The 12,388-nt window shown below is 42.0% G+C and overlaps 1 protein-coding gene across 1 annotated transcript in view; it reads right to left on the bottom strand.

Moving 5' to 3' along the window:
• The window catches only part of Iqck (IQ motif containing K), a 117,477-nt gene that overhangs the window by 75,255 nt on the left and 29,834 nt on the right, over window positions 1-12,388 (bottom strand). Inside the window, exons 5-6 of the mRNA XM_026402465.2 lie at window positions 3,754-3,806; window positions 3,540-3,617 (exon numbers count right to left, since the gene is read on the bottom strand). Coding sequence (XP_026258250.2) covers window positions 3,540-3,617; window positions 3,754-3,806 — 131 coding nt within the window. The remainder of the gene's footprint in view (window positions 1-3,539; window positions 3,618-3,753; window positions 3,807-12,388) is intronic.

Genomic DNA, 12,388 nt, shown 5'->3' with positions numbered 1-12,388 from the left:
CCTAGTCCAACCTCTGGATGACTGCAGACTGCAACCCCATGGGAGACTCTGAACCACCCAGCCCAGCTGCGGACAAATTCCTGACTCACAGAAACTGTAACAGCAGATATTTAATGTTGACATCACTAAGTTTGGGGGCAATTTGTTACACAATAATAAACATAGAAAACATTTTCCCCCGTCATATGATCAGTAAATGGTGGGGTAGAGACTTCAGAACTGGTTCTCCCCAAAACTCAAGTTCTTAACCCAATCCAATGATACCTGAAGTGCTGCTTTATAATTTGCTTCCTTTAAAAACCCTTGACAGTCTTCCTCTCACGAAATTCATCTTTTTCCAAGGTGTGTTATGAAGTCCTGTTCCAAATGCCCATCCATCTGCTCCTGCCCCCTGTAACAACGGTTGCCCAAGACCAGCTCATCTCACTGGCAATCTCCCATCTCTAGGCCCTCAGCTTCAGTATCTACATCCAAGTGCTGCTGTGAAGATTAAGCAATATTCGTAAGAGCAGGGCTGGGGATATAGCTCAGTTGGTAGAGTGCTTGCCTCAAATGCACAAGGCCCTGGGTTCGATCCCCAGCACCAAAAATAAAATAAAATAAATAAATTTCACAGAAGCAGTTAACAGAGAAACAGCTCAATATACTATAAATTATCTCCTAGACACGCACACCTGTGGATGAGAATTCAGTCACCTGTGGATGAGAATTCAGTCACCTGTGGATGAGAATTCAGTCATGACTGTACTTTAAAATCACCTAGGAAGCTTTTAAAAACAGAACAAAGGCCACCCAGACTATACCTGCAGATTCTGATCTTACAGATCAGAATGAAGCCAGATACCAATATTTTTCCAAAGTTCCCCAGATGATTTTAAAGTATAGGCCAAGGTAGAAAACTACTGGATTAGATCAGAGGATCTCAACCAGGGGCAGTTTTCTTTACCCCCAACCCTGGGGTGTGTGCCGGTGTCTGTAGACATTCTTGGTTGTCACAATTGTACAGGTTGGTACTGGTGTCTAACGGGTAGAGGTCAGTGCTGCTGCTAACCCTCCTACAATGTACAGGCCAGTTGCCCACAACAAAGAATCATCCAGACCCCCACGTCCAGAGTCCAAGGTTGGGAAAACCTGGCTCCACCCTTTAGTTCCTACTTCTCTGACCTCTCCTGCTCAGGAGAACCCTTGAGAAGAATATAACACCTGAGTTCTTACCTCAAAAAACCAAATCTGGGCACCAACCAATTTGGCCACTGTCCTAGCTGGGCTTGGCTCCAGGCCCGCTGACCAGGACTTGTAAGATCTTGTGCTTCCCATTTCCCCTTAGTACTTTGTTAGCATCTGAACGACAACACTCACTACAGAAACTACAACTAGTTGTAAACACAGCTCTCTCACCCCGAGGACTGGAGCCATAATTTATTTATCTCTGTTTTTTTCCCACAGCACCAAGCTCTGTGTGCAGCGGTGGGTAGGTGTTCAGCAGATACTCATTCCATGAAATGAATTAGATTCATTTTAATTTTTATCATGCTTCTGGGCATCTCTTTGAAAGACAATGAAAACACAGAATATAAAGGCCAGTCAAAGCCAGAGCTCTTGTGTTTCTGTTCTGCGGAGTCCAGCTGACGTGGCTGATGCTGCCACTTCAGTGTGTTTACAGGAGCTGCTGGTGGACCTCAGCCGCCATTTAAATAGAGATCCTTGTGCAGCAAATGATGAGGGATCAAGGGGTCACTCATTTCAATTTTATTTTTAAGATTCTTTTTCATTGGTTATTACCAATGGGAAGGAAAATGGTTCATTTTTTTAAAAAAGAAGCAATTTGGAGAATGGTACTGAAAACACTTTGTCTTAGAAAAATAGATGCAAAGCAATGAATTGTGAGCCTTCCACTTCATGGGATAAAATTAGGCACAGATGTAGAAGATGAATAAGAAACACAATTTTCCAATATTGCTCTCCTTTCAATGTGTAGTCTCAGTTAAAAAAAAAAAAAACAACAACCTGGTAATATCTGGGCTCTTTAAAAAAGATCTCAATATTGAGAAAGTCAGCCAAGAGTTTATTCAACTTGAAATTCTTAAGGAGAGCAGATTTAGGTAGAAGATGTGACACTTAGTGCTAAGAGTCTCATTTAAAGTGTCCCACTCTGTTTAAAATGTGACTTGTGGGGGGCTGGGGTTGTGGCTCAAGTGGTAGAGTGCTCACCTACCACATAAAAATAAAATATATTGTATCCATCTAAAAAACTAAAAATAAGTAAATAAATAAATATTTTTTTAAAAATGTGACTTGGCAAGCCTCACTTGATTTACTTGTGCCTCAATTTCCTGACATTGTTCTTGCAAAGGGTCGACATGGAAACATTTTAAAGCAACAGATGAAATCTATTTTGTTTTCTAAATTGAGGTGTCTTTTCTTGCATCGAATACTTTAAATAGTAAAACACAGCTTGAATGTCATCTCGGGTGAAATCCTTCCCGACCACCCAATGTAAACTGAACCTCCTTGGACTCCATATTCCCTCTGCTTCATCCCTCACAGTACTGAAGCATTTGCTTATTATTTTCCTTGCTAGAACATAAATTCCGTGAAGACTGGAATTTTGGCCTACTTGTTCACTGTTCTGTCTCCACCACCGAGAATGCTCTTTAGCACATAGCAGAACTCAATACATATTTCTCATATGAGTGAATAAATTATGCAAATCTAGAAATGAAATATACTATGTAAAGCCATCAAAAGACATGGATTAAATGCAATTGAATCATTTATATTTCAAAAGTACATTTTGGGGTCAAATAAAAGCAAGTCATATAATAATGCATAAATTTCCTCATCTGCAAAATTGAGTTGGTAATGCACCATTATGGGGATATCAAATTGGTTCATTGGTATTAAGTGATACAGGCTCTCAACTAATGATAGTTGGTATCAGCATTATCATTTTTATATCACTGAGAAAAACAGCTCACAATAAACTATACTAATTTTATATAATATAAACTAATTTTATCTAATGAAATAACTAATGTGAAGAGCTCTGGAAGGATGTGCTATAGACTTAACTGATTACCTCAGAGAGGGAAGAAGATCTAGTTTAGAATGGTCAAAAAGTGTTTTAACTTTATCTGTCACATTCTCATATTATAAATGAAAAATTGATGAATATAGCTAAAAATTAATAGAAAAGGTTACTCTTATTTCCTGAGATATAATGACCTTCAAAGAGAGTGGAAGGGAGGCTGAGGCAGAAGGATTATTGAGCCCACAAGTTTTAGACCAGCCTGGGCCACACTGTAAGATAAACCCTATCTCAAAAGGGGTGTGGGAGATAAATTATTTAGGGTAAGAGTTTGTTTTCTATTTTATTTCTGAAGCATTTCTGGAATGAAATCACTGCATGGACAGGATGAACTTAGCCTGGACTAAAAATAATCAAGAGACATGAATAGAATTGGAGGGTCTGGGTGAATCACATGCTTTAGTTCTCATTGATATAAACTTGAAATTATGAATAAATTATTTGAACTTACTGATCTTTTAGCCATGCATCCACAAATGGAATAGAGAAAAATTCTGTGAACGGTGCCCCTGTCCTCTTTGGATTTTGGCTGGAGACAGTGCCATATGTTTGATGGACAAGAAAACAAAAAGCAAGAATTCAAGTCAATGGTTGCTATTCTGCTTGCAAATTCACATGATTAAATCTTCAGGGTCATTGAATATTTGAAGACATGAACAACTTACTTGTATAACCACTCAGTAAGGAAATCACAGGCAATGAATTTGGTTCTTTTCCTCTAAAGAGAAAAGGGAGAAGAGATAATTAAATTACAGTCTTACTTTGCCCACATGTCTGAGTAGGACAAAGGAAGAGAGGTTAATTGATTAAGCATAGACGAAATATGCATGAGTCCATTATGAAATTTATAAGCATGCCAATAAACAGTAACTCAGGCAACATCAAGAATTCTGAAGACATTTTGGAGAAAATATGCTTTGGATAATTTCTTTGGATAAGCATATTTTCTGACACTAGGGACTAATAAAGGACAAAGCACACAGTAGGGGCTTGGAAAGATTTAATTTTTTAAATTGAGGGCATGATCCCAGTGTCTCAGGAGGCTGAGGCAGGAGGACTGCAGGTTCAAAGCCAGCCTCACCAACTTAGTGAGGCCCTAAGCAATTTAACAAGACCCTTTCTCCAAATAAAAAATAAAAAGGGCTAGAGCCCCTGGGTTCAATCTCCATTGCCAAAAATGAAAATAAAAATAAATCTAGGCCTTGATTTTCTCTTTTAAATTTATTCATGCAAACAATAACATAAACAGGTTAAGTTCTGACAAATGCATTAAGTGATTTCATTGTTGTGCAAACCTCAGAGTGTGCTTTCACACACTAAGGCAGCTACTATGACATTAGGTGGTATAATCTTATGGGACCAGCATCGTAAATGTGGTTGGCCATTGGGCTATTGACTAAAACGTACATGACTTTAACTGTATTATTTAGCACACCCCCCAACACCAGTCCATTTAACTCTTCAGAACAGCAGTACTTCAGGTCTAGGTGTCACCTTCAAAGGTGGAAGTCAAAAAGTAAAAAAATAAGTAACAACCAAATCAAACATGGAAGCCAAGCACGTGAGTACTATTAGCTAGTACAGCCAACTCGCTAGCTGTCCACCTAATACCACTTTCCTCTTTGTCCTTATTAACAGAAACCTGATTGCTACCAAATGGCAACCAATGCAGCCCAAAACAACATTTCTCAGGCTCCCAAGTAGCAAGAGACAGCTTCGTGTCTCAGGGCTGCTAATGGACACATCCTAGAGACAGCTGAGAAAATTCTGCTTTCCTGATTTTTGCTGCCCAGAATTCCTTGACGTGTCCATCTCCTTTCTCCAGTTGGGAACTCAGATGTAGAGCTGGGAGTGGGGGTAGCACCTTTTAGCCATGAGACCAAAGTCACATGCAATGGATGGTGGGGCAGGGAGAGGGAGAAGCTGGAACCTTTGCTGACGTCCAGCCTGGGCCTGCCACTCTCCAGGCATCTTGATACGTAAGGAAAAGTAAACTTCATTTGGTTTGTTACCTGCGTCCTGGAGTTTTCACTCAAGCAACTGAAAGTGCTCCTCGATGACAGCCAGCTAGCCAGAACAAAGAAGTCTTGCTGAAGGGCCATGGGGCGGAGCACCGAGCATCTTGCTTCTGTTTCCATCTAAGGTCTCTTCTTGTGACCCAAACAGAGCCCATCAATTCCTTATAGAGAACTGCCATGGAAACTGGGAGATAGAAGGTCTTTCCTCCTTCTTTTAAGACAGCAGGGCCCAAGAATCAAGTCTAGAGGTAGGTGTTGGTTGCCAAGCACCGGGATTCTTCCCAAGAATGAAGGCAATACAAGGTGTTCTGGGAATTTTCTTTGCCCCTCCAGCCTCACCCTTCTCCGTCCTGTACTGTGTCAGGAGGAGGATGTTACCTCCCCTGGGCCCAGCAAATGGGAGCTATCAGCAGGAGATCAGGGAGGAGAAGAGAAAGATGAGGTTAAACTATGCACCCCCAAAAAACAAAACAACAACAAAAACCCCTCCTATGTTAAGTCTTGACCCCTAGGATCTCAGAACATGACCTTATCTGGAAATAGGATGTGGCAGAAGTTGCAGCGGGGCTCAGCCGCGTTTGCAGGACAAAGTGGCTCCAAGGAGAGTGAACAAACTTGGGGTTCTGCCAACAAAGGAGAAAGGCGATGCTGCTGGGCAGACCACAGTGGTGGACTCCTGATGACAGCATACTAGGCCCTGGATGCAGAGGTCCTTCTGCAGAGGTCCAAATCCCCTGGACCTTGCGGTGCATGAGCCAACAGAATTCCTCTTTTGATGATGTCCTTTTGTGTCAGGTGGCTTATTGCTTAACAATAATTGATGTCTTCTCCAATGTCTTAATTCATGTCTGCTCCAATCAGCTGACTCCCATGTGTCTAAGACGCCCCCAGGAAGCATTCTTGCCCTCTTCCTTTTGGGGTGCACTCTCCCCTGGCTCTCTGCCCATCCCCATCATAGCACCTCATGCTGTAACATAACTACAGGACCAGGCATCTGACTCCCCGACGGACTTACAAACTGAAGAGAGAGTGCATACCTCTCTTTCTCTTTTCTGTTTCCACTGCCCAATCAAGTGCCTTGTAAGGAGCAAAAGATCAATGAAATGCTAGGTTAAAGAATGAATGAATTCACTATTCAACTTTCATTCATCAAAGCAAGAAAACTCATGTGCAAGGAGTCAGACATCTAAAAGTAGGAACGGCTAGTACAATGCTGGACAATTGCTCTTCATTTAAGAAAGCAGAAATTTTATTATGAAAATTTTCCTTTCCTTTCCTCCCCCCACTTCATAAAAATAGGTAATTCAGCTTTATAGTCCTGGCTAAGGTTGGAAAGATGGTTGTGAAACTGATGCTCAAAAAGAAAAATGCTCTTGAAGGTTTTTATAGAAAGTTCTATTATAGCTGTTAGTAAATAAAACATAATGGTGCCTAAGTTGCTGGAGATTATTTACAGTCTTTTATCTCCGTGCTTGATAGGCTTTTATGGAAAAAAAATTGAAACACTGCTGTCCAGGGTAACAAAATGGAATGTACTATATCTTGCAATAGAGTCTTTTAATCTGTGTTGCAAGAGCAGATCCTTCAAAAAGCCATCTTTAATCAAAATAAGAAAAATACTTGTACAACAATGCAAATATGTAACTAGCATGAATTGCCGTATAATAATTTAAACAATCCAGCAATTGTAGGATGCCAGTTTCTCTTTCCACCCACAAAAGATGCATTGTTCCCTTGGCTTTTACCGCCCTATTTAGTGGTAAAGATTTTTTTTTTTTCTACAAAGGGAATGCAGCCTGACTTACTCTATTAAACAGACTTTTAAGATAGCCAAGTGGTCTGATGTATGAAGGTCATGCAGACAGATTTAATCACTTTTGATGCAAAGAAATAAAATGGAAGAAATTGTGTTTTCCTTCTGTTCTGGGCAAGCACGGACGTGCTGCGCATACCCAGGCAGGCGGAACAGTGGGGATATTGTTCAGCTGTTGTTTAGTTTTAAAATTATCTGCTGGGGAGCTGAAAGAGAGAAGGGAAGGCAAAATGAAAAGTTGTGGTGAGTGAAGAGATAAGAAAGGAAGTAATAGAAAAATGAAGGAGTAAAATGGAGAAAGCATGGGCACCCAGGATCTATGCAAGGGGGCAAATATACTGAATTCTGTGATTTTTAAAAGGTACAAATATTCAAGTTTGAGCAAGCAGAGGAAATAGGGCAACTTCAAACAAGGTTGGCAAAGCTTTATTTAAAAAATCTGAAGTTAAAAAGGAAAAAGAAAGTGTTAATAAGAATTGTAATGCAAAAAAAAGTACATGTATAAAGCATGAATTGGCATGAACATACTTTATATACAAAGATATGAAAAAATTGTGCTCTGTATGTGTTATAAGAATTGTAATGCATTCTGCTGCCATGTATTTAAAAAAATAAAATCAATTAAAAAAAAGAAAGTGTTAAGGGATAAGACATCATTAAGTCGTCATGAATCTACAACTTTGAAATGCCTCAAAAAATGAATGAAGACAGATGGATTGACGCATTTGTGGAGAGATGTGCAAATAAAGCAAACTGGGTAATTGTGAAATCTAAGTGGTAGATATGTGGGTATTTCCTCTGAGATTCTTTAAGTTCTTTGTTATGGATTAGATGTGGTGCCCCTGTGTGAGACAATGCAAGAAAGTTCAGAGAAGAAATGATTGGGCTCTAGCCTTAACCTAATCAGTGAATGAATCCTCCAGTGGTGGCTGGAGGCAGGCGGGGTGTGGCTGGAGGAAGTGGTTCATTGGGGGTGTGGCTACGGGGTATATATTTTGTATCTGGAGAGTGGAGTCTCTCTCTGCTTTCTGATCCTCATGTGAGCTGCTTCCCTGTGCCACACTCTTCCGCCATGTTGTTCTGCCTCACCTTTAACCCTGAGGAATAAAGCCAGCTGTCTATGGATTGAGACCTCTGAAACCATGAGCCCTTCAAATAAACTTTTCTTCTCTAAAATTGTTCTCGTCAGATCCTTTAGTCATAGCAGCAAAAAAGCTGACTACAACAGAAATTGGTACCAAGAAGTGGGGTTGTGGCTGTGACTAACCTGACCATATGGTTCAAAAGCTTTTTGAGCTTTTTAGAATTGTGGGAAGAATTTCGAGATGTTTAGCAGACGCAAGCTTGATTCTCCTTCAGCGGGCTCGTGAGTGCTGTTGTGATGGCCTGAGGACATCAGAGTCTCCCTCCTTCACTCTTCCAAAGCAGATTCTGCCAGTGATTCTCCTGGGAGGTTCCAGAAGCCTCCAGTCTCTGACTGGGGTAGCACTGTTGATTCCTCTTGCTCTGAGACTTCAGTTACTTGGACCGCACAGCTACTGGTTCCTCCAGCTCTCCAGCCTGCAGATGGCCATTGTGGACTATCCAGCTTCTGGTTGTGTAAGCCAACCTAATAAATTCCCTTTCTATATTCATACTTCCTATTGATTCTGTTCCTCCAGAGAACTCTAATACATTCTTCTATGTTTTGAAAAAAATATAATAAAATGGGGGGAGTATCATAAAAGACTCAAATCTCAAAGAGAGAAAAGGCAGAAATAAACAGTGTTTTCCATCCAGACATTGTTCTGCACCAATTTTAATGTTGGACACAGACAGAGGAGACAGACTGGCGGTCTGGAGACTAGAGAAAGAAACAACTAGTATTTGAAAGAATAAAATGACTAACATAATTCTACCCCAAAAAAGTCAAAAGCTCATGCTGTGAATTTAGTGGCCCTGAGTGTGGCTGGGTATGGCACTGCGCTGGCTGAGCCTCTCTGGGCTTTCAAGAACAGAAATACGTTCAGGTTACCTATGACTTAATCCAGTCAGGTTGTTATGACAAAAATATCAGACTAGGTGATTTATAAACAATAAGCACATATTTCTCAGTTTTGGACGCTGTGAAGTCCAAGATGAAGGTGCTGGCAGATTTGGTGTCTGTCGAGGGTCCATTCCTCACAGATGGTACCTTCTCACTGAGTCCTTGTGTGGAAAACGGGATCCCATAGGCCTCTTCTAAGAGCTCTCAACCCCACTCGTGACGCTTCCAGCTTCATGATCTAGTTACTTCCTGAAGACGCCACCTCCTAACATCACACTGTTGACTGGGACACACAAGCATTCAGAGCGCAGCACCTTGGTGACTGGGATTTGGGGGTCAGGCTAGGCTAGATCTGGGTGGGGTCACACTCAGCCTCTAACATTTCTCACGCATGTCCCATGGCTACTTCCATCTGCTCATGCTGGCTTTACTCTGAGATACAGGCTGACAGAGAGGCCTCCACCTGAAAAATGTCCATGATCATGGTCAACAAACGGCACAGAGGATGACGATGGCCACTCTTCCAGACTAAAGAGTCGCACTGTCAAGCTTCCCTGAGAGGTCCCAGATATTTCTGAAAGATAATGTATTCTACCCAAGGTGTTTCTGTGGAGGTGGAAGGGTAGTGAGGGACACAGGACCCTCTTCCTGGTGGCAGAGCCAGTCTCTGGAAGCAGTGGACCACACTCGTGGTGTTCAGGGACCCCAGGGGAGGAGGGGTTCTAGCCATCCACCCGCAGCCTGGTGTTGGTTCTCAGTGGCAAGTGGCTTCCTGCTGGGGCTTCTTTCCCTGTTCTGTTGTCCCATCCTAACTGGTTCTCTCCTCCTCTCTGCTTTCCAGTTCTGCTAACTGTGGTTGTTTTTAAAGCTTCCTCCTTGTCCCTGCGTGTCTCTCCCCTTCTGCCACCACTGTGGTTTGCCTGTTCTGTCGTTCTACATCCCACCAGAAGGGAGTCTGATTGGGACCGCTTGGCTGCTACCCAGGACAGAGCATCCCTGTGGCCAGAGAAATTGGACCAGCCATTTCAGGACCACTGGCCGCCTACAGTGGCTGCCCAGAGGCCTGACCCTTAATGCCTGGTTCATTCGCTTATGGCCAGGGGATGGGACATGGACCAAGCAGAGGCAAAGAACTGCAGTCAAAGGCCATAGACATGCCATGCACATAGATCGTCACAGCCTCCTTCCCATATAGATGTCTTCCACAATAAACTTAGAGATACCTGAGAATTCTAATCTGGCAAAATCGATCAATAACTATGATTCTAGACATAAGCAAACTCTTGGATTATAACCCATGCCAAAATACTTACCATAGCAAACTTCAAACAGACATTCACATTTTTTTCACTGCATTAGAATATTAAAAACATTTTTTGTAGTTGTAGATGGATAGAATGCCTTTATTTTATTTGTTTATTTTTATGTGGTGCTGAGGATCAAATCCAGTGCCTCACGCATGCTAGGCAAGCGCTCTGCCACTGAGCTGCAGCCTCAGCCCCAACTCCATTAGAATTTTATTAGAGAAAAGTAATACTTCTCAAAGAATTCAAAAATGCATAAATAATGCAAAATATGGACAAAGATTTCCAGCCCAGGCTACTGGATCATTTCTAAAAGTGTTCTCCATAAAAAAAAAAAAAGAATAATGCTTAAATAATTCTACCACACCTTTCCTGCTAGAATCTATTTTTTCCATTCTTTAGAATTCCCCCCCCCCCAAACAAGAGCTGATGGGATTTCTAATTTCCCCATTGGCCAGGGCAGGAAATGAAGTTTCTTCCTTCACTGACCAAAGCCCTTGTACTCTCAAAAAGATATTCAGGTATTTGAATTTAAAAAAATAGAAAACAACTATAATAAATGATTATGAGATGGGCGAGGAATGTGAAAGAACAAAAGGATTTGTTTTACTGAATTATTCATAGTAGCAAAATTTAGTGTCATGACATCATCAAAAGAGTTTGCCAGGAGTTATAAATAGTTTCCTGATACCAACTATTGTTTACAAGAGTCTTCACAGTAACTGAACTTGATGATCGGACAAAATCTGAAGGGGAAAATTTTGCACAGGATGGGATGGGCTGCGAATTGAGGAGGTCTTGGTGCCTCTCCTCAGATTCCACATTTAATCCACATTTAAAGCTCAGACACTATTTTCAGCCATCATTTTACTCATGCATAAAATTCCTCATTGCTTTCCAGATTCGGCAAAGTTCACTGTTCCAGACTGATTCTACTCAGCAATAGTTCACTGAACACCTACTGTGTACCAGGCCCTGGGCTAAACTCTTGAGATAAATAAGAAAGACATGGCCCCACTGTGGCTAATTCAATGTTCAGTGTTCAGCAACCCCCTAAGCCCAGCTGGGCAATAGCTCCTACGGTGCAGACTTGAGCCCATCTCCAGCCCAGGAGTGTCTTCTGAGAAGGCGTCATGATCGTCCCACCTCGCCTCCACCTGAACCATCTGACTCACATTTGTCCTGGCCAAAGTCAGTGTGAATGAGGAATTGGCACGTGACCTATTTCAGACAGGATGTGATAGGAGACTTGCTGGGACTTCTGGGAAATGATTTTCTTGGCTTTCCTTAAAGAGCTTGCCTGTTCTCTCCTGCGGGTTGATATAGAGGGGATGCAAAGACCACAGACCTGTGGTCAGAGCTGCTTTGCTTCTCTCTAAGGGAAGCCCGCCCAAGGTAAAGGTGAGTCTGCAAGAGGCTAAGCAGAGAGGCAGGGGCAAATCAAGCCGTCAGTTACATCTCTGAGCCCTGAATCAAACCGGATGAAGCCTGCTCTACCCCAGGACCCTCTATTATTTAAGCTAGTTTTCCACAAGTTACGCTAATGAAAGCTTCTCTTTTGCCTTCTTCTGGTAACAGCAGGTGATTGATCAATAGTCGCATTAGAAAGCCTCCCAGGGCACAGGCTGGGGTCACTGAGGGAGGGCCCATTTGAGGGTGGAGCCAACCCAAAGGAAACAGAATCCAAGGATAGAGAGGAACCAAGTCACGAAGATATCACCTGGGTCCCCAGATGGGGCTCTACCAGAAGATCTCCTCATAGGCCTTTTGTCTACATTTTTTTTTTAAGAGAGAGTGAGAGAGGGAGAGAGAGAGAAAGAGAGAGAATTTCAATATTTTTTTTTTAGTTTTCGGTGGACACAACATCTTTGTTGGTATGTGGTGCTGAGGATCGAACCCGGGCCGCACGCATGCCAGGCGAGCGCGCTACCGCTTGAGCCACATCCCCAGCTCCTTGTCTACATTTTTTAAGATATATTTTTTTATTAATTATTGATGGATCTTTATTTACTTATTTATATACAGTGCTGAGAATCGAACCCAGTGCCTCACACATGCTAGGCAAGCGCTCTACCACTCAGCCCTAGCCCTAGCCCTTGTCTACATTAAAAAAAAAAAAAAAATCTCTTTTCTACTTAA

Source organism: Urocitellus parryii, chromosome 9 (assembly GCF_045843805.1).
Source record: "Urocitellus parryii isolate mUroPar1 chromosome 9, mUroPar1.hap1, whole genome shotgun sequence".
Lineage (NCBI taxonomy): Eukaryota > Metazoa > Chordata > Mammalia > Rodentia > Sciuridae > Urocitellus > Urocitellus parryii.
This window is presented reverse-complemented; position numbering and strand designations above follow the sequence as displayed.